Below are 23,875 nucleotides of genomic sequence, written 5' to 3'. Positions count from 1 at the left end.
TGGGTCTTTTTGGAGATTGCCCCAGGTTTGTTTTAGAATAATCGTCGGCACTACAGTAGCAGCATAAGCCTCTCTAACTATTGTTGCTGGCCAACTAACCTGGTTCCCAGCTTAAATAACACCCCACCGTTTAGGGTTACCATATACTCAATAATATCCACAGTCTTTAGGCACATAAATATACATTCAGTTCTTATTTGATAGATGGGGACAGCGTCCCAAGAGTCCAGGCAATTTTTCTGGGTACTGCGATGTGTGAAGGGGGCGTCCTCCCCGAACTGGATACAGGGGAGCGGCGATACCCCCAGCCTCCAGGCTCTAGGAGAGAGAGTGAGGCAGCAAACCTATCTGCCATAAATACCTGTTCCTTGATTAGGAGAGCAGGTGAGGGGAATTAGAACCATTACAAACTCTGGCCTGGACTTTCCATCCTCAGCCTCAGTAACGGTGAAGCTGTGGGATGGATCCTCCTACACTAACTCTGCACTTTCTAACCTAAATCGGGCAGAAAGCTGCCCAATAACCTGGGACTATGTCACATATCCCCCTCCCCAACTCACACCTACTGGGGTGAGTGGCCAAGGATATATGCCGGGGTGTTTCATCTGAAGGACTTGAGCTAACCCCCGAAAATGAAGCGTTAACTGAACACGAGTGTGACCCTTTCCCTACGACTTTCATTCGAGTCTGCGTGGCAATTAGAGACAATAGGTGTCGTCATAACATCCTATTCTTAGCTGCCATATTTTGTGCCATTTTAATAGAGAATCACTTTCAAAATACTTTTCTATCAATCTTATTTTTCTTTTACAGGTTTTATTATAAAGTACTATTCTTGGCTAACGTATTTTGTTGCCTTCTAATAGGGAACTATTTTCAAAAAATACTTTTCTAGCAACAACAAATTCCTATACCCCAGGATATGATAAACATAATAATAATAATAATAACAGCATGTTCTTGTATAGCACTGCTAGTTTTACGTAGCGCTTTACAGAGGCATTTTGCAGACACAGGTCCCTGCCCCGTGGAGCTTACAATCTATTTCTTTGGTGCCTGAGGCACAGGGAGATAAAGTGACTTGCCCAAGGTCACAAGAAGTCGACACATATATCTGTGTGTGTGCGTGTGTATGTGTGTGTATATGTGTGTATATGCGTGTATGTATGTATATATAGAGAGAGAGAGAGAGAGAGAGAGAGAGAGAGAGAGAGAGAGAGAGAATGGAAATATTACTGTATGCTCATGTGCATGTCTTAGGCAGGTCTGCAACCCCGCCTTTCACCATTATCACCCAGCACACAGCACTTCCACTGCAGCAAGGGATTCTGGGAAATGACATGCAAATGAGCAAACAGTGGCACTGTGAAGCAAAAGGCGAAAGGCAGGGTTGCAGACCTGTCTAATTTCCATTTGCTATATGCTTTGCTGTGGAGGGTTTTTGTCACTTTTTTTACCCACCATTACTTAACTCAGTGTACACACACACAAATACAAAGCTGGTGACATCACCACTCTCAAGCATGAGCGCGGTCAGCGCCAGCGGGACCGCAGCCTAAGTTTGATGTGTGAGGCACAGGAAAATAAGGTGACTTATGGTCACACTGGGATTTGAATAAGACTCACTCACTAAAGAGACAATGACCTTAGCCACTAGATCACATTGTGGGTCATATTTACTAAACAGTGCTAAGAAACCATCCTGCTTGAGATGGCACGTTACAGACCAGTGAGTAAGTAAATGGGCTGTAAGGGGTCTAATAGCACTACTTAGTAAGTAAGGGCCATTATTGTAAGTGGCTGCAGAGCATTCAGACTCACTAATCGCTATTGATTCTGCTCAGATCTTGGTGAGGAAGTGGAATCTCAATGCACTGCAGCCTCTGATACTTTGCATGTCCTGGATAATGAATGCTCTTGCACTGAAGGGGTTAACCCCCCCTCTTCTCCCCAACTCCCTCTCCCTCCCACTCTCCCCCACCCCTTTCTCACCCCCTCTCCTATCCCCCCTTTGCTCTCCCCCCACCCCCCTTTGCTCTCCCCCCTCTCCCCCTCCCGCTGCAGTGGTGTAGATATAGATCCAGGGGACGGGGGAGACAAGGCACAGGGAGAGCTGGGGGGAGAAGATCTGACAGACACGCCGATCCCGCAGCACGACCCCCTAACTGGGGGTGCGGAGAGGGAGGAGGGGGCCGCCCGGGGGGAGAGCGACCAGCCTCTGAAACCCCCCAGGGAGGACGAGAGGCAGAAACTGCAGAGTGCAGAGGAGAAAGTGCAGCTCGCACAGAGCGAGGTGAGAGCGCTGCATAATGGTGCTGAGTATCTGTACATTCCCAGCCCCCAGATAAACAAGCTGCACCTCCTTTATACATGGGTGCCTCCTGTACATGTGGGTGCCTCCTGTACATGTGGGTGCCTCCTGTACATGTGGGTGCCTCCTGTACATGTGGGTGCCTCCCTGTACATGTGGGTGCCTCCTGTACATGTGGGTGCCTCCTGTACATGTGGGTGCCTCCCTGTACATGTGGGTGCCTCCCTGTACATGTGGGTGCCTCCCTGTACATGTGGGTGCCTCCTGTACATGTGGGTGCCTCCTGAACATGTGGGTGCCTCCCTGTACATGTGGGTGCCTCCTGTACATGTGGGTGCCTCCTGTACATGTGGGTGCCTCCCTGTACATGTGGGTGCCTCCCTGTGCATGTGGGTGCCTCCCTGTGCATGTGGGTGCCTCCCTGTACATGTGGGTGCCTCCTGTACATGTGGGTGCCTCCTGTACGTGTGGGTGCCTCCCTGTACATGTGGGTGCCTCCCTGTACGTGTGTGTGCCTCCTGAACATGTGGGTGCCTCCCTGTACATGTGGGTGCCTCCTGTACATGTGGGTGCCTCCTGTACATGTGGGTGCCTCCCTGTACATGTGGGTGCCTCCCTGTACATGTGGGTGCCTCCCTGTACGTGTGGGTGCCTCCTGTACGTGTGGGTGCCTCCCTGTACGTGTGGGTGCCTCCTGTATATGTGGGTGCCTCCCTGTACATGTGGGTGCCTCCTGTACATGTGGGTGCCTCCTGTACATGTGGGTGCCTCCTGTACATGTGGGTGCCTCCTGTACATGTGGGTGCCTCCTTGTACATGTGGGTGCCTCCTGTACATGTGGGTGCCTCCCTGTACATGTGGGTGCCTCCCTGTACATGTGGGTGCCTCCTGAACATGTGGGTGCCTCCCTGTACATGTGGGTGCCTCCCTGTACATGTGGGTGCCTCCTGTACGTGTGGGTGCCTCCCTGTACGTGTGGGTGCCTCCCTGTACGTGGGGGTGCCTCCTGAACATGTGGGTGCCTCCTGTACATGTGGGTGCCTCCCAGTACGTGTGTGTGCCTCCCTCTCCGTGTGTGTGCCTCCCTGTACGTGTGTGCCTCCCTGTACGTGTGGGTGCCTCCCTGTACATGTGGGTGCCTCCTGTACATGTGGGTGCCTCCTGTACATGTGGGTGCCTCCTGTACATGTGGGTGCCTCCTGTACATGTGGGTGCCTCCCTGTACATGTGGGTGCCTCCCTGTACATGTGGGTGCCTCCCTGTGCATGTGGGTGCCTCCCTGTACATGTGGGTGCCTCCCTGTACATGTGGGTGCCTCCCTGTGCATGTGGGTGCCTCCCTGTACGTGTGGGTGCCTCCCTGTACGTGTGTGTGCCTCCCTGTACGTGTGGGTGCCTCCCTGTACGTGTGGGTGCCTCCCTGTACGTGTGGGTGCCTCCCTGTACATGTGGGTGCCTCCCTGTGCATGTGGGTGCCTCCCTGTACATGTGGGTGCCTCCCTGTACGTGTGGGTGCCTCCTGTACATGTGGGTGCCTCCCTGTACATGTGGGTGCCTCCCTGTATGTGTGGGTGCCTCCCTGTACGTGTGGGTGCCTCCTGTACATGTGGGTGCCTCCCTGTACATGTGGGTGCCTCCCTGTGCATGTGGGTGCCTCCCTGTACATGAGGGTGCCTCCCTGTGCATGTGGGTGCCTCCCTGTACGTGTGGGTGCCTCCCTGTGCATGTGGGTGCCTCCCTTTACGTGTGGGTGCCTCCCTGTACATGTGGGTGCCTCCCTGTGCATGTGGGTGCCTCCCTGTACATGTGGGTGCCTCCTGTACATGTGGGTGCCTCCCTGTACATGTGGGTGCCTCCCTGTACATGTGGGTGCCTCCTGTACATGTGGGTGCCTCCTGTACGTGTGGGTGCCTCCCTGTACATGTGGGTGCCTCCCTGTACGTGTGGGTGCCTCCTGTACATGTGGGTGCCTCCTGTACATGTGGGTGCCTCCTGTACATGTGGGTGCCTCCTGTACATGTGGGTGCCTCCCTGTACATGTGGGTGCCTCCTGTACATGTGGGTGCCTCCTGTACATGTGGGTGCCTCCCTGTACATGTGGGTGCCTCCTGTACATGTGGGTGCCTCCTGTACATGTGGGTGCCTCCTGTACATGTCGGTGCCTCCCTGTACATGTGGGTGCCTCCCTGTACGTGTGGGTGCCTCCCTGTACGTGTGGGAGCCTCCCTGTACATGTGGGTGCCTCCCTGTACATGTGGGTGCCTCCTGAACATGTGGGTGCCTCCCTGTACATGTGGGTGCCTCCTGTACATGTGGGTGCCTCCTGTACATGTGGGTGCCTCCTGTACATGTGGGTGCTTTCCTGTACATGTGGGTGCCTCCTGTACATGTGGGTGCCTCCTGTACGTGTGGGTGCCTCCTGTACATGTGGGTGCTTTCCTGTACATGTGGGTGCCTCCTGTACATGTGGGTGCCTCCTGTACATGTGGGTGCCTCCTGTGCATGTGGGTGCCTCCCTGTACTTGTGAGTGCCTCCCTGTACATGTGAGTGCCTCCCTGTACATGTGGGTGCTCCCTGTACATGTGGGTGCCTCCTGTACATGTGGGTGCCTCCTGAACATGTGGGTGCCTCCCTGTACATGTGGGTGCCTCCTGAACATGTGGGTGCCTCCTGTACATGTGGGTGCTTTCCTGTACATGTGGGTGCCTCCTGTACATGTGGGTGCCTCCTGTACGTGTGGGTGCCTCCCTGTACATGTGGGTGCCTCCCTGTACATGTGAGTGCCTCCCTGTACATGTGGGTGCTCTCCTGTACATGTGGGTGCCTCCTGTACATGTGGGTGCCTCCTGTACGTGTGGGTGCCTCCCTGTACATGTGGGTGCCTCCCTGTACATGTGAGTGCCTCCCTGTACATGTGAGTGCCTCCCTGTACATGTGGGTGCTCCCTGTACATGTGGGTGCCTCCTGTACATGTGGGTGCCTCCTGAACATGTGGGTGCCTCCCTGTACATGTGGGTGCCTCCCTGTACATGTGGGTGCCTCCCTGTACATGTGGGTGCCTCCTGTACGTGTGGGTGCCTCCCTGTACGTGTGGGTGCCTCCCTGTACGTGTGGGTGCCTCCCTGTACATGTGGGTGCCTCCCTGTACATGTGGGTGCCTCCTGTACATGTGGGTGCCTCCTGTACATGTGGGTGCCTCCTTGTACATGTGGGTGCCTCCTGTACATGTGGGTGCCTCCCTGTACATGTGGGTGCCTCCCTGTACATGTGGGTGCCTCCCTGTACATGTGGGTGCCTCCTGAACATGTGGGTGCCTCCCTGTACATGTGGGTGCCTCCTGTACATGTGGGTGCCTCCCTGTACATGTGGGTGCCTCCCTGTGCATGTGGGTGCCTCTCTGTACGTGTGGGTGCCTCCCTGTACATGTGGGTGCCTCCCTGTACATGTGGGTGCCTCCCTGTGCATGTGGGTGCCTCCCTGTACATGTGGGTGCCTCCCTGTGCATGTGGGTGCCTCCCTGTACATGTGGGTGCCTCCCTGTACATGTGGGTGCCTCCCTGTACATGTGGGTGCCTCCCTGTGCGTGTGGGTGCCTCCCTGTACGTGTGGGTGCCTCCCTGTACGTGTGGGTGCCTCCCTGTACATGTGGGTGCCTCCCTGTACGTGTGGGTGCCTCCCTGTACGTGTGGGTGCCTCCCTGTACGTGTGGGTGCCTCCCTGTACATGTGGGTGCCTCCCTGTACATGTGGGTGCCTCCCTGTACATGTGGGTGCCTCCTTGTACATGTGGGTGCCTCCTGTACATGTGGGTGCCTCCCTGTACGTGTGTGTGCCTCCCTGTGCATGTGGGTGCCTCCCTGTACGTGTGTGTGCCTCCTGTACATGTGGGTGCCTCCCTGTACATGTGGGTGCCTCCCTGTACGTGTGTGTGCCATGTGGGTGCCTCCTGTACATGTGGGTGCCTCCTGTACATGTGGGTGCCTCCTGTACGTGTGGGTGCCTCCCTGTACGTGTGGGTGCCTCCCTGTACGTGTGTGTGCCTCCCTGTACATGTGGGAGCCTCCTGTACATGTGGGTGCCTCCTGTACATGTGGGTGCCTCCCTGTACGTGTGTGTGCCTCCTGTACATGTGGGTGCCTCCCTGTACATGTGGGTGCCTCCCTGTATATGTGGGTGCCTCCTGTACGTGTGGGTGCCTCCCTGTACATGTGGGAGCCTCCTGTACATGTGGGTGCCTCCTGTACATGTGGGTGCCTCCTGTACGTGTGGGTGCCTCCTGTACATGTGGGTGCCTCCTGTACGTGTGGGTGCCTCCCTGTGCATGTGGGTGCCTCCCTGTGCATGTGGGTGCCTCCCTGTACGTGTGTGTGTCTCCCTGTACATGCGGGTGCCTCCCTGTGCGTGTGGGTGCCTCCCTGTACGTGTGGGTGCCTCCCTGTACGTGTGTGTGCCTCCTGTACATGTGGGAGCCTCCCTGTACGTGTGTGCCTCCCTGTACATGTGGGTGCCTCCCTGTACGTGTGTGTGCCTCCTGTACATGTGGGTGCCTCCCTCTCCGTGTGTGTGCCTCCCTGTATATGTGGGTGCCTCCTGTACATGTGGGAGCCTCCCTGTACGTGTGTGTGCCTCCCTGTACATGTGGGTGCCTCCCTGTACGTGTGTGTGCCTCCTGTACATGTGGGAGCCTCCCTGTACGTGTGTGTGCCTCCCTGTACATGTGGGTGCCTCCCTGTACGTGTGGATGCCTCCCTGTACATGTGGGTGCCTCCCTCTCCGTGTGTGTGCCTCCCTGTATATGTGGGTGCCTCCTGTACATGTGGGTGCCTCCTGTACATATGGGTGCCTCCCTGTACATGTGGGTGCCTCCCTCTCCGTGTGTGTGCCTCCCTGTATATGTGGGTGCCTCCTGTACATGTGGGAGCCTCCTGTACATGTGGGTGCCTCCCTCTCCGTGTGTGTGCCTCCCTGTATATGTGGGTGCCTCCTGTACATGTGGGAGCCTCCTGTACATGTGGGTGCCTCCCTGTACATGTGGGTGCCTCCCTGTACATATGGGAGCCTCCTGTACATGTGGGTGCCTCCCTGTACGTGTGTGTGCCTCCCTGTACATGTGGGTGCCTCCCTGTACGTGTGTGTGCCTCCCTGTACATGTGGGTGCCTCCTGTACATGTGGGTGCCTCCCTGTACGTGTGTGTGCCTCCCTGTACATGTGGGAGCCTCCTGTACATGTGTGTGCCTCCCTGTACATGTGGGAGCCTCCTGTACATGTGGGTGCCTCCTGTACATGTGGGAGCCTCCTGTACATGTGGGTGCCTCCCTGTACATGTGGGTGCCTCCCTGTACATGTGGGTGCCTCCCTCTCCGTGTGTGGGCCTCCCTGTACGTGTGTGGGCCTCCCTGTACATGTGGGTGCCTCCCTGTGCATGTGGGTGCCTCCCTGTACGTGTGTGTGCCTCCCTGTACATGTGGGTGCCTCCCTGTACGTGTGGGTGCCTCCCTGTACGTGTGGGTGCCTCCCTGTGCATGTGGGTGCCTCCCTGTACGTGTGGGTGCCTCCCTGTACGTGTGTGTGCCTCCTGTACATGTGGGTGCCTCCTGTACATGTGGGTGCCTCCTGTACATGTGGGTGCCTCCTGTACATGTGGGTGCCTCCCTGTGCATGTGGGTGCCTCCCTGTACGTGTGGGTGCCTCCTGTACATGTGGGTGCCTCCCTGTACGTGTGTGTGCCTCCTGTACATGTGGGTGCCTCCCTGTACATGTGGGTGCCTCCCTGTACATGTGGGTGCCTCCTGTACATGTGGGTGCCTCCCTGTACGTGTGGGTGCCTCCCTGTATATGTGGGTGCCTCCTATACATGTGGGAGCCTCCTGTACATGTGGGTGCCTCCCTGTACATGTGGGAGCCTCCCTGTATATGTGGGTGCCTCCTGTACATGTGGGAGCCTCCTGTATATGTGGGAGCCTCCCTGTATATGTGGGTGCCTCCTGTACATGTGGGAGCCTCCTGTACATGTGGGTGCCTCCCTGTATATGTGGGTGCCTCCTGTACATGTGGGAGCCTCCTGTATATGTGGGTGCCTCCCTCTCCGTGTGTGTGCCTCCTGTACATGTGGGAGCCTCCTGTACATGTGGGTGCCTCCCTGTATATGTGGGTGCCTCCTGTACATGTGGGAGCCTCCTGTATATGTGGGTGCCTCCTGTATATGTGGGTGCCTCCCTCTCCGTGTGTGTGCCTCCCTGTATATGTGGGAGCCTCCTGTACATGTGGGAGCCTCCTGTACATGTGGGTGCCTCCTGTACATGTGGGAGCCTCCTGTACATGTGGGTGCCTCCCTGTATATGTGGGTGCCTCCTGTACATGTGGGTGCCTCCTGTACATGTGGGAGCCTCCTGTACATGTGGGTGCCTCCTGTACATGTGGGTGCCTCCTGTACATGTGGGAGCCTCCTGTACATGTGGGAGCCTCCTGTATATGTGGGTGCCTCCCTCTCCGTGTGTGTGCCTCCCTGTATATGTGGGAGCCTCCTGTACATGTGGGTGCCTCCTGTACATGTGGGAGCCTCCTGTACATGTGGGTGCCTCCTGTACATGTGGGAGCCTCCTGTACATGTGGGTGCCTCCCTGTATATGTGGGTGCCTCCCTGTATATATGGGTGCTCCTCCCGCAGTGCGCCGGGCTCCTGTGTGAGATGGAGGAGCTGCAGCAGCGACACCGCGTGAGTCAGGAGGAGCAGGATAAGCTGCAGGAAGAGCTGAGGATGTGCCGGGAGGAGATCCACAGGCTGAAGGAGAGCGGCTCACAGGTACCACAAATACTGCCACGTACTGCCACCCGCACTGCCACGTACTGCCACCCGCACTGCCACCCGCACTGCCACCCGCACTGCCACCCGCACTGCCCCGCACTGCCACGTACTGCCACCCGCACTGCCACGTACTGCCACCCGCACTGCCACGTACTGCCACCCGCACTGCCACGTACTGCCACCCGCACTGCCACTTACTGCCTCCCGCACTGCCACTTACTGCCTCCCGCACTGCCACTTACTGCCTCCCACACTGCCACTTACTGCCAGCCACACTGCCACTTACTGCCTCCCGCACTGCCACTTACTGCCACCCGCACTGCCACATACTGCCACCCGCACTGCCACGTACTGCCACCCGCACTGCCACTTACTACCTCCCGCACTGCCACTTACTGCCTCCCGCATTGCCACTTACTGCCAGCCACACTACCACTTACTGCCTCCCGCACTGCCACTTACTGCCACCCGCACTGCCACTTACTGCCTCCCGCACTGCCACTTACTGCCAGCCACACTGCCACTTACTGCCAGCCGCACTGCCACTTATTGCCACCCGCACTGCCACTTACTGCCACCCGCACTGCCACTTACTGCCACCCGCACTGCCACTTACTGCCTCCCGCACTGCCACTTGCTGACACCCGCACTGCCACTTACTGACACCTGCACGGCCACTTACTGCCTCCCGCACTGCCACATACTGCCACCCGCACTACCACTTACTGCCACCCACACTGCCACTTACTGCCTCCCGCACTGCCACTTACTGACACCCGCACTGCCACTTACTAACACCCGCACTGCCACTTACTGACACCTGCACTGCAACTTACTGACACCCGCACTGCCACTTACTGCCTCCTGCACTGCCACTTTCTGCCTCCCGCACTGCCACTTACTGCCTCCCGCACTGCCACTTACTGCCTCCCGACTGCCACGTACTGCCTCCCGCACTGCCACTCTCTGCCGCCCGCACTGCCACTTACTGCCATCCGCACTACCTCTTACTGCCCTCCGCACTGCCGCTTACTGCCCTCTGCACTGCCACTTACTGCCACCCGCACTGCCACTTACTGCCTCCCGCACTGCCACTTGCTGACACCCGCACTGCCACTTACTGACACCCGCACTGCCACTTACTGCCTCCCGCACTGCCACATACTGCCACCCGCACTACCACTTACTGCCACCCACACTGCCACTTACTGCCTCCCGCACTGCCACTTACTGACACCCGCACTGCCACTTACTAACACCCGCACTGCCACTTACTGACACCTGCACTGCAACTTACTGACACCCGCACTGCCACTTACTGCCTCCTGCACTGCCACTTTCTGCCTCCCGCACTGCCACTTACTGCCTCCCGCACTGCCACTTACTGCCTCCCGACTGCCACGTACTGCCTCCCGCACTGCCACTTTCTGCCGCCCGCACTACCTCTTACTGCCCTCCGCACTGCCACTTACTGCCAGCCACACTACCACTTACTGCCACCCGCACTGCCACTTACTGCCTCCCGCACTGCCACATACTGACACCCACACTACCACTTACTGCCTCCCGCACTGCCACTTACTGCCTCCTGCACTGCCACTTACTGCCAGCCACACTACCACTTTCTGCCAGCCACACTGCCACTTACTGCCACTTACTGCCATCTGCGTTGCCACTTACTGCCTCCCGCAATACCACTTACTACCAGCCGCACTACCACTTACTGCCAGCCACACTGCCACTTATTGCCACTTACTGCCACCCGCACTGCCACTTACTGCTTCCCGCACTACCACTTACTGCCTCCCGCACTGCCACTTACTGCCTCCCGCACTGCCACTTACTGCCACCTGCACTGCCACTTACTGCCACCCGCACTGCCACTTACTGCCTCCCGCACTGCAACTTACTGCCACCCGCACTGCCACTTACTGCCTCCTGCACTGCCACTTACTGCCACCCGCACTGCCACTTACTGCCTCCCGCACTGCCACTTACTGCCACCCGCACTACCACTTACTGCCACCCGCACTGCCACTTACTGCCACCCACACTGCCACTTACTGCCACCCGCACTGCAACTTACTGCCACCCGCACTGCCACTTACTGCCTCCCGCACTGCCACTTACTGCCACCCACACTGCCACTTACTGCCTCCCGCACTACCACTTACTGCCACCTGCACTACCACTTACTGCCTCCCGCACTGCCACTTACTGCCTCCCGCACTGCCACTTACTGCCTCCCGCACTGCCACTTACTGCCTCCCGCACTGCACTTACTGCCTCCCGCACTGCCACTTACTGCCACCCGCACTGCCACTAATTGACACCCGCACTGCCACTTTCTGCCATCCGCACTGCCACTTACTGCCACCCGCACTGCCACTTACTGCCACCCGCACTGCTACTTACTGCCAGTCGCACTGCCACTTACTGTCTCCCGCACTGCCACTTATTGCCCGCCGCACTTCCACTTACTGCCAGCCGCACTGCCACTTACTGCCATCCGCACTGCCACTTACTGCCCTCCGCACTGCCGCTTACTGCCCTCTGCACTGCCACTTACTGCCACCCGCACTGCCACTTACTGACACCCACACTACCACTTACTGCCTCCCGCACTGCCACTTACTGCCTCCTGCACTGCCACTTACTGCCAGCCACAATACCACTTACTGCCACCCGCACTGCCACTTACTGCCTCCCGCACTGCCATTTACTGACACCCACACTACCACTTACTGCCTCCCGCACTGCCACTTACTACCTCCTGCACTGCCACTTACTGCCAGCCACACTACCACTTACTGCCAGCCACACTGCCACTTACTGCCACTTACTGCCATCCGCGTTGCCACTTACTGCCTCCCGCAATACCACTTACTGCCAGCCGCACTACCACTTACTGCCAGCCACACTGCCACTTATTGCCACGTACTGCCACCCGCACTGCCACTTACTGCTTCCCGCACTACCACTTACTGCCTCCCGCACTGCCACTTACTGCCTCCCGCACTGCCACTTACTGCCAGCCGCACTGCCACTTACTGCCACATGCACTGCCACTTACTGCCTCCCGCACTGCCACTTACTGCCTCCCGCACTGCCACTTACTGACACCCACACTGCCACTTACTGCCAGCCGCACTGCCACTTACTACCACCCGCACTGCCACTTACTGACACCCGCACTGCCACTTACTGCCTCCCGCACTGCCACTTACTGCCTCCCGCACTGCCACTTACTGACACCCGCACTGTCACTTACTGCCACCCGCACTGTCACTTACTGCCACCCACACTGCCACTTACTGCCACCCGCACTGCCACTTACTGCCACCCGCACTACCTCTTACTGCCACCCGCACTGCCACTTACTGCCACCCGCACTGCCACTTACTGCCTCCCGCACTGCCACTTACTGCCTCCCGCACTACCACTTACTGCCTCCCGCACTGCCACTTACTGCCTCGCGCACTGCCACTTACTGCCTCCCGCACTGCCACTTACTGCCACCCACACTGCCACTTACTGCCACCCACACTGCCACTTACTGCCTCCCGCACTGCCACTTACTGACACCCGCACTGTCACTTACTGCCACCCACACTGTCACTTACTGACACCCACACTGCCACTTACTGCCAGCCGCACTGCCACTTACTGCCACCTGCACTGCCACTTACTGCCACCCGCACTGCTACTTACTGCCAGTCTCACTGCCACTTACTGCCACCCACGCTGCCACTTACTGCCCGCCGCACTGCCACTTACTGCCACCCGCACTGCCACTTACTGCCAGCCACACTGCCACTTACTGCCAGCCACACTGCCACTTACTGCCCTCTGCACTACCTCTTACTGCCCTCCGCACTGCCACTTACTGCCCTCTGCACTGCCACTTACTGCCAGCCGCACTGCCACTTACTGCCTCCCGCACTGCCACTTACTGACACCCACACTACCACTTACTGCCTCCCGCACTGCCACTTACTGCCTCCTGCACTGCCACTTACTGCCAGCCACACTACCACTTACTGCCAGCCACACTGCCACGTACTGCCATCCGCACTGCCACTTACTGCCAGCCGCACTGCCACTTACTGCCACCCGCACTGCCACTTTCTGCCATCTGCGTTGCCACTTACTGCCTCCCGCACTACCACTTAGTGCCAGCCGCACTACCACTTACTGCCAGCCACACTGCCACTTATTGACACGTACTGCCACCCGCACTGCCACTTACTGCCTCCCACACTACCACTTCCTGCCAGCCGCACTGCCACTTACTGCCAGCCGTACTGCCACTTACTGCCACCCGCACTGCCACTTACTGCCCGCCGCACTGCCACTTACTGCCTCCCGCACTACCACTTACTGCCAGCCGCACTGCCACTTACTGCCAGCCGCACTGCCACTTACTGCCAGCCGCACTGCCACTTACTGCCAGCCATACTGCCACTTACTGCCGCCGCACTGCCACTTACTGCCAGCCGCACTGCCACTTACTGCCTCCCGCACTACCACTTACTGCCAGCCACACTGCCACTTACTGCCAGCCGCACTGCCACTTACTGCCACGTACTGCCACACGCACTGCCACTTACTGCCTCCCGCACTACCACTTACTGCCCGCCGCACTGCCACTTACTGCCCGCCACACTGCCACTTACTGCCCGCCGCACTACCACTTACTGCCAGCCGCACTACCACTTACTGCAGCCACACTGCCACTTACTGCCACGTACTGCCAACCGCACTGCCACTTACTGCCACCCGCACTGCCACGTACTGCCACCTGCACTGCCACTTACTGGCAGCCACACTGCCACTTACTGCCACGTACTGCCACCCGCACTGTCACTTACTGCCACCCACACTGCCACTTACTGCCACCCACACTGCCACTTACTGCCAGCCGCACTGCCACTTACTGCCACCCGCACTGCCACTTACTGCCACTCACACTGCCACTTACTGCCACCCGCACTGCTACTTACTGCCAGTCGCACTGCCACTTACTGCCACCCACACTGCCACTTACTGCCCGCCGCACTGCCACTTACTGCCACCCGCACTGCCACTTACTGCCAGCCACACTGCCACTTACTGCCAGCCGCACTGCCACTTACTGCCATCCGCACTACCTCTTACTGCCCTCTGCACTGCCACTTACTGCCAGCCGCACTGCCACTTACTGCCTCCCGCACTGCCACTTACTGACACCCACACTACCACTTACTGCCTCCCGCACTGCCACTTACTGCCTCCTGCACTGCCACTTACTGCCAGCCACACTACCACTTACTGCCAGCCACACTGCCACTTACTGCCACGTACTGCCATCCGCACTGCCACTTACTGCCAGCCGCACTGCCACTTACTGCCACCCGCACTGCCACTTACTGCCATCCGCGTTGCCACTTACTGCCTCCCGCACTACCACTTACTGCCAGCCGCACTACCACTTACTGCCAGCCACACTGCCACTTATTGACACGTACTGCCACCCGCACTGCCACTTACTGCCTCCCACACTATCACATACTGCCACCCGCACTGCCACTTACTGCCAGCCGTACTGCCACTTACTGCCCGCCGCACTGCCACTTACTGCCCGCCGCACTGCCACTTACTGCCTCCCGCACTACAACTTACTGCCAGCCGCACTGCCACTTACTGCCACTTACTGCCAGCCGCACTGCCACTTACTGCCAGCCGCACTGCCACTTACTGCCAGCCACACTGCCACTTACTGCCACCCGCACTGCCACTTACTGCCTCCCGCACTGCCACTTACTGCCTCCCGCACTACCACTTACTGCCTCCCGCACTGCCACTTACTGCCTCGCGCACTGCCACTTACTGCCTCCCGCACTGCCACTTACTGCCACCCACACTGCCACTTACTGCCACCCACACTGCCACTTACTGCCTCCCGCACTGCCACTTACTGACACCCGCACTGTCACTTACTGCCACCCACACTGTCACTTACTGACACCCACACTGCCACTTACTGCCAGCCGCACTGCCACTTACTGCCACCTGCACTGCCACTTACTGCCACCCGCACTGCTACTTACTGCCAGTCTCACTGCCACTTACTGCCACCCACACTGCCACTTACTGCCCGCCGCACTGCCACTTACTGCCACCCGCACTGCCACTTACTGCCAGCCACACTGCCACTTACTGCCAGCCACACTGCCACTTACTGCCCTCCGCACTACCTCTTACTGCCCTCCGCACTGCCACTTACTGCCCTCTGCACTGCCACTTACTGCCAGCCGCACTGCCACTTACTGCCTCCCGCACTGCCACTTACTGACACCCACACTACCACTTACTGCCTCCTGCACTGCCACTTACTGCCAGCCACACTACCACTTACTGCCAGCCACACTGCCACGTACTGCCATCCGCACTGCCACTTACTGCCAGCCGCACTGCCACTTACTGCCACCCGCACTGCCACTTTCTGCCATCCGCGTTGCCACTTACTGCCTCCCGCACTACCACTTAGTGCCAGCCGCACTACCACTTACTGCCAGCCACACTGCCACTTATTGACACGTACTGCCACCCGCACTGCCACTTACTGCCTCCCACACTACCACTTCCTGCCAGCCGCACTGCCACTTACTGCCAGCCGTACTGCCACTTACTGCCACCCGCACTGCCACTTACTGCCCGCCGCACTGCCACTTACTGCCTCCCGCACTACCACTTACTGCCAGCCGCACTGCCACTTACTGCCAGCCGCACTGCCACTTACTGCCAGCCGCACTGCCACTTACTGCCAGCCATACTGCCACTTACTGCCGCCGCACTGCCACTTACTGCCAGCCGCACTGCCACTTACTGCCTCCCGCACTGCCACTTACTGCCAGCCACACTGCCACTTACTGCCAGCCGCACTGCCACTTACTGCCACGTACTGCCACACGCACTGCCACTGACTGCCTCCCGCACTACCACTTACTGCCCGCCGCACTGCCACTTACTGCCCGCCACACTGCCACTTACTTCCCGCCGCACTACCACTTACTGCCAGCCGCACTACCACTTACTGCAGCCACACTGCCACTTACTGCCACGTACTGCCAACCGCACTGCCACTTACTGCCACCTGCACTGCCACGTACTGCCACCTGCACTGCCACTTACTGCCAGCCACACTGCCACTTACTGCCACGTACTGCCACCCGCACTGTCACTTACTGCCACCCACACTGCCACTTACTGCCACCCACACTGCCACTTACTGCCAGCCGCACTGCCACTTACTGCCACCCGCACTGCCACTTACTGCCACTCACACTACCACATACTGCCACCCGCACTGCAACTTACTGCCAGCCGTACTGCCACTTACTGCCCGCCGCACTGCCACTTACTGCCCGCCGCACTGCCACTTACTGCCTCCCGCACTACAACTTACTGCCAGCCGCACTGCCACTTACTGCCACTTACTGCCAGCCGCACTGCCACTTACTGCCAGCCGCACTGCCACTTACTGCCAGCCACACTGCCACTTACTGCCACCCGCATTGCCACTTACTGCCTCCCGCACTGCCACTTACTGCCTCCCGCACTACCACTTACTGCCTCCCGCACTGCCACTTACTGCCTCGCGCACTGCCACTTACTGCCACCCACACTGCCACTTACTGCCTCCCGCACTGCCACTTACTGACACCCGCACTGTCACTTACTGACACCCACACTGTCACTTACTGACACCCACACTGCCACTTACTGCCAGCCGCACTGCCACTTACTGCCACCTGCACTGCCACTTACTGCCACCCGCACTGCTACTTACTGCCAGTCTCACTGCCACTTACTGCCACCCACACTGCCACTTACTGCCCGCCGCACTGCCACTTACTGCCACCCGCACTGCCACTTACTGCCAGCCACACTGCCACTTACTGCCAGCCACACTGCCACTTACTGCCCTCTGCACTACCTCTTACTGCCCTCCGCACTGCCACTTACTGCCCTCTGCACTGCCACTTACTGCCAGCCGCACTGCCACTTACTGCCTCCCGCACTGCCACTTACTGACACCCACACTACCACTTACTGCCTCCCGCACTGCCACTTACTGCCTCCTGCACTGCCACTTACTGCCAGCCACACTACCACTTACTGCCAGCCACACTGCCACGTACTGCCATCCGCACTGCCACTTACTGCCAGCCGCACTGCCACTTACTGCCACCCGCACTGCCACTTTCTGCCATCCGCGTTGCCACTTACTGCCTCCCGCACTACCACTTAGTGCCAGCCGCACTACCACTTACTGCCAGCCACACTGCCACTTATTGACACGTACTGCCACCCGCACTGCCACTTACTGCCTCCCACACTACCACTTCCTGCCAGCCGCACTGCCACTTACTGCCAGCCGTACTGCCACTTACTGCCACCCGCACTGCCACTTACTGCCCGCCGCACTGCCACTTACTGCCTCCCGCACTACCACTTACTGCCAGCCGCACTGCCACTTACTGCCAGCCGCACTGCCACTTACTGCCAGCCGCACTGCCACTTACTGCCAGCCATACTGCCACTTACTGCCGCCGCACTGCCACTTACTGCCAGCCGCACTGCCACTTACTGCCTCCCGCACTACCACTTACTGCCAGCCACACTGCCACTTACTGCCAGCCGCACTGCCACTTACTGCCACGTACTGCCACACGCACTGCCACTTACTGCCTCCCGCACTACCACTTACTGCCCGCCGCACTGCCACTTACTGCCCGCCACACTGCCACTTACTGCCCGCCGCACTACCACTTACTGCCAGTCGCACTACCACTTACTGCAGCCACACTGCCACTTACTGCCACGTACTGCCAACCGCACTGCCACTTACTGCCACCCGCACTGCCACGTACTGCCACCTGCACTGCCACTTACTGGCAGCCACACTGCCACTTACTGCCACGTACTGCCACCCGCACTGTCACTTACTGCCACCCACACTGCCACTTACTGCCACCCACACTGCCACTTACTGCCAGCCGCACTGCCACTTACTGCCACCCGCACTGCCACTTACTGCCACTCACACTGCCACTTACTGCCACCCGCACTGCTACTTACTGCCAGTCGCACTGCCACTTACTGCCACCCACACTGCCACTTACTGCCCGCCGCACTGCCACTTACTGCCACCCGCACTGCCACTTACTGCCAGCCACACTGCCACTTACTGCCAGCCGCACTGCCACTTACTGCCATCCGCACTACCTCTTACTGCCCTCTGCACTGCCACTTACTGCCAGCCGCACTGCCACTTACTGCCTCCCGCACTGCCACTTACTGACACCCACACTACCACTTACTGCCTCCCGCACTGCCACTTACTGCCTCCTGCACTGCCACTTACTGCCAGCCACACTACCACTTACTGCCAGCCACACTGCCACTTACTGCCACGTACTGCCATCCGCACTGCCACTTACTGCCAGCCGCACTGCCACTTACTGCCACCCGCACTGCCACTTACTGCCATCCGCGTTGCCACTTACTGCCTGCCGCACTACCACTTACTGCCAGCCGCACTACCACTTACTGCCAGCCACACTGCCACTTATTGACACGTACTGCCACCCGCACTGCCACTTACTGCCTCCCACACTACCACATACTGCCACCCGCACTGCCACTTACTGCCAGCCATACTGCCACTTACTGCCCGCCGCACTGCCACTTACTGCCCGCCGCACTGCCACTTACTGCCTCCCGCACTACAACTTACTGCCAGCCGCACTGCCACTTACTGCCACTTACTGCAAGCCGCACTGCCACTTACTGCCAGCCGCACTGCCACTTACTGCCAGCCACACTGCCACTTACTGCCAGCCGCACTGCCACTTACTGCCACGTACTGCCACCGCACTGCCACTTACTGCCTCCCGCACTACCACTTACTGCCCGCCGCACTGCCACTTACTGCCCGCCACACTGCCACTTACTGCCCGCCGCACTGCCACTTACTGCCAGCCGCACTGCCACTTACTGCCACGTACTGCCACCCGCACTGCCACTTACTGCCTCCCGCACTACCACTTACTGCCAGCCGCACTACCACTTACTGCAGCCACACTGCCACTTACTGCCACGTACTGCCACCCGCACTGCCACTTACTGCCAGCCGCACTGCCACTTACTGCCACCTGCACTGCCACTTACTGCCAGCCACACTGCCACTTACTGCCACATACTGCCACCCGCAATGCCACTTACTGCCTCCCACACTACCACTTATTGCCAGCCGCACTACCACTTACTGCCAGCCACACTGCCTCGTACTGCCACGTACTGCCACACTGCCACTGCTGCCACGTACTGCCACCAGCACTGCCACTTACTGCCAGCCGCACTGCCACTTACTGCCAGACGTACTGCCACTTACAGCCAGCTGCACTGCCACTTACTGCCAGCCGCACTGCCACTTACTGCCAGCCGCACTGCCACTTACTGCCTCCCGCACTGCCACTTACTGCCAGCCACACTGCCACTTACTGCCAGCCGCACTGCCACTTATTGCCACCCGCACTGCCACTTACTGCCACCCGCACTGCCACTTACTGCCACCCGCACTGCCACTTACTGCCTCCCGCACTGCCACTTACTGCCATCCGCACTGCCACTTACTGCCTCCCGCACTGCCACTTACTGCCTCCCGCACTGCCACTTACTGCCATCCGCACTGCCACTTACTGCCATCCGCACTGCCACTTATTGCCTCCCGCACTGCCAATTATTGCCCTCCGCACTGCCACTTACTGCCTCCCGCACTGCCACTTACTGCCAGCCGCACTGCCACTTACTGCCAGCCGCACTGCCACTTACTGCCATCCGCACTGCCACATACTGCCTCCCGCACTGCCACTTACTGCCCTCCGCACTGCCACTTACTGCCAGCCGCACTGCCACTTACTGCCATCCACACAGCCACTTACTGCCAGCCTCACTGCCACTTACTGCCAGCCTCACTGCCACTTACTGACACCTCCACTGCCACTTACTGACACCTCCACTGCCACTTACTGCCAGCCACACTGCCACTTACTGACACCCGCACTGCCACTTACTGACACCCGCACTGCCACTTACTGCCAGCCACACTGCCACTTACTGACACCCGCACTGCCACTTACTGACACCCGCACTGCCACTTACTGCCACCCGCACTGCCACTTACTGCCACCCGCACTGCCACTTACTGCCTCCCGCACTGCCACTTACTGCCATCCGCACTGCCACTTACTGCCTCCCGCACTGCCACTTACTGCCTCCCGCACTGCCACTTACTGCCATCCGCACTGCCACTTATTGCCTCCCGCACTGCCAATTATTGCCCTCCGCACTGCCACTTACTGCCTCCCGCACTGCCACTTACTGCCAGCCGCACTGCCACTTACTGCCAGCCGCACTGCCACTTACTGCCATCCGCACTGCCACATACTGCCTCCCGCACTGCCACTTACTGCCCTCCGCACTACAACTTACTGCCAGCCGCACTGCCACTTACTGCCACTTACTGCCAGCCGCACTGCCACTTACTGCCAGCCGCACTGCCACTTACTGCTAGCCACACTGCCACTTACTGCCAGCCGCACTGCCACTTACTGCCACGTACTGCCACCGCACTGCCACTTACTGCCTCCCGCACTACCACTTACTGCCCGCCGCACTGCCACTTACTGCCCGCCACACTGCCACTTACTGCCCGCCGCACTGCCACTTACTGCCAGCCTCACTGCCACTTACTGCCACGTACTGCCACCCGCACTGCCACTTACTGCCTCCCGCACTACCACTTACTGCCAGCCGCACTACCACTTACTGCAGCCACACTGCCACTTACTGCCACGTACTGCCACCCGCACTGCCACTTACTGCCAGCCGCACTGCCACTTACTGCCACCTGCACTGCCACTTACTGCCAGCCACACTGCCACTTACTGCCACATACTGCCACCCGCAATGCCACTTACTGCCTCCCACACTACCACTTATTGCCAGCCGCACTACCACTTACTGCCAGCCACACTGCCTCGTACTGCCACGTACTGCCACACTGCCACTGCTGCCACGTACTGCCACCAGCACTGCCACTTACTGCCAGCCGCACTGCCACTTACTGCCAGACGTACTGCCACTTACAGCCAGCTGCACTGCCACTTACTGCCAGCCGCACTGCCACTTACTGCCAGCCGCACTGCCACTTACTGCCTCCCGCACTGCCACTTACTGCCAGCCACACTGCCACTTACTGCCAGCCGCACTGCCACTTATTGCCACCCGCACTGCCACTTACTGCCACCCGCACTGCCACTTACTGCCACCCGCACTGCCACTTACTGCCTCCCGCACTGCCACTTACTGCCATCCGCACTGCCACTTACTGCCTCCCGCACTGCCACTTACTGCCTCCCGCACTGCCACTTACTGCCATCCGCACTGCCACTTACTGCCATCCGCACTGCCACTTATTGCCTCCCGCACTGCCAATTATTGCCCTCCGCACTGCCACTTACTGCCTCCCGCACTGCCACTTACTGCCAGCCGCACTGCCACTTACTGCCAGCCGCACTGCCACTTACTGCCATCCGCACTGCCACATACTGCCTCCCGCACTGCCACTTACTGCCCTCCGCACTGCCACTTACTGCCAGCTGCACTGCCACTTACTGCCATCCACACAGCCACTTACTGCCAGCCTCACTGCCACTTACTGCCAGCCTCACTGCCACTTACTGACACCTCCACTGCCACTTACTGACACCTCCACTGCCACTTACTGCCAGCCACACTGCCACTTACTGACACCCGCACTGCCACTTACTGACACCCGCACTGCCACTTACTGCCAGCCACACTGCCACTTACTGACACCCGCACTGCCACTTACTGACACCCGCACTGCCACTTACTGCCACCCGCACTGCCACTTACTGCCACCCGCACTGCCACTTACTGCCTCCCGCACTGCCACTTACTGCCATCCGCACTGCCACTTACTGCCTCCCGCACTGCCACTTACTGCCTCCCGCACTGCCACTTACTGCCATCCGCACTGCCACTTATTGCCTCCCGCACTGCCAATTATTGCCCTCCGCACTGCCACTTACTGCCTCCCGCACTGCCACTTACTGCCAGCCGCACTGCCACTTACTGCCATCCGCACTGCCACATACTGCCTCCCGCACTGCCACTTACTGCCATCCACACAGCCACTTACTGCCAGCCTCACTGCCACTTACTGACACCTCCACTGCCACTTACTGACATGCGCACTGCCACTTACTGCCAGCCACACTGCCACTTACTGACACCCGCACTGCCACTTACTGACACCCGCACTGCCACTTACTGCCAGCCACACTGCCACTTACTGACACCCGCACTGCCACTTGCTGCCAGTCGCACTGCCACTTACTGCCACCCGCACTGCCACTTACTGCCAGTTGCACTGCCACTTACTGCCACCCGCACTGCCACTTACTGCCTCCCGCACTGCCACTTACTGCCAGTTGCACTGCCACTTACTGCCACCCGCACTGCCACTTACTGCCTCCCGCACTGCCACTTACTGCCAGCCGCACTGCCACTTACTGCCTCCCGCACTGCCACTTACTGCCTCCCGCACTGCCACTTGCTGCCAGCCGCACTGCCACTTGCTGCCAGCCGCACTGCCACTTACTGCCTCCCGCACTGTCACACCATAATACTAATTACTCTCACATGCTCCATCACACCCCACTGCTACTTACTGTCACCCGCACTTTCAAAACTCATTACTACTTACTGCCACCTGTACTGTCACACCCACTGCTACTTACGGTCACCTGAACTCTGTCACACCCCACTGCTACTTATTGTCAGCAACACCGTCACACCCCACTGCTACTTACTGTCACCTGCACTGTCACACCCCACTGCTACTTACTGTCACCTGCACTGTCACACACCAATGCTACTTACTGTCACCTGCACTGTCACATCCCACTGCTACTTTCTGTCCCCAGCACTGTCACACCCCAATGCTACTTACTGTCACCTGCACTGTCACATCCCACTGATACTTACTGTCACCTGCACTGTCACACCCCACTGCTACTTACTGTGACCTGCACTGTCACACCCCACTGCCACTTACTGTCACCTGCACTGTCACATCCCACTGCTACTTACTGTCACCTGCACTGTCACACCCCACTGATACTTACTGTTACCTGCACTATCACATCCCACAGCTACTTGCTGTCACCTGCACTGTCACATCCCACTGCTACTTACTGTGACCTGCACTATCACACCCCACTGCTACTTACTGTCACCTGCACTGTCACGCCCCACTGCTACTTACTGTCCCCAGCACTGTCACACCCCACTGCTACTTACAGTCACACCCCACTGCTACGTACTGTCCCCAGCACTGTCACACCCCACTGCTACTTACTGTCACCTGCACTGTCAGACCCAACTGCTACTTACTGTCACCTGCACTGTCACACCCCACCGCTACTTACTGTCACCTGCACTGTCACACCCCACTGCTACTTACTGTCACCCGCACTTTCAAAACTCATTACTAATTACTGCCACCTGCACTGTCACACCCCACTGCTACTTACTGTCACCTGCACTGTCACACCCCCCTGATACTTACTGTCACCTACACTTTCACATCCCACTGATACTTACTGTCACCTGCACTTTCACAT

General features: G+C 58.7%; 1 protein-coding gene across 4 annotated transcripts in view; it reads left to right on the top strand.

Moving 5' to 3' along the window:
- Positions 1-23,875, top strand: part of CCDC136 (coiled-coil domain containing 136) — a 137,166-nt gene that overhangs the window by 49,436 nt on the left and 63,855 nt on the right. For all 4 annotated transcript variants that reach the window (XM_075599268.1, XM_075599269.1, XM_075599270.1 and 1 more), the window contains exons 7-8: positions 2,065-2,293; positions 8,979-9,113. In XM_075599268.1, coding sequence (XP_075455383.1) covers positions 2,065-2,293; positions 8,979-9,113 — 364 coding nt within the window. The remainder of the gene's footprint in view (positions 1-2,064; positions 2,294-8,978; positions 9,114-23,875) is intronic.

This window comes from Ascaphus truei, chromosome 5 (assembly GCF_040206685.1).
Source record: "Ascaphus truei isolate aAscTru1 chromosome 5, aAscTru1.hap1, whole genome shotgun sequence".
Lineage (NCBI taxonomy): Eukaryota > Metazoa > Chordata > Amphibia > Anura > Ascaphidae > Ascaphus > Ascaphus truei.
This window is presented reverse-complemented; position numbering and strand designations above follow the sequence as displayed.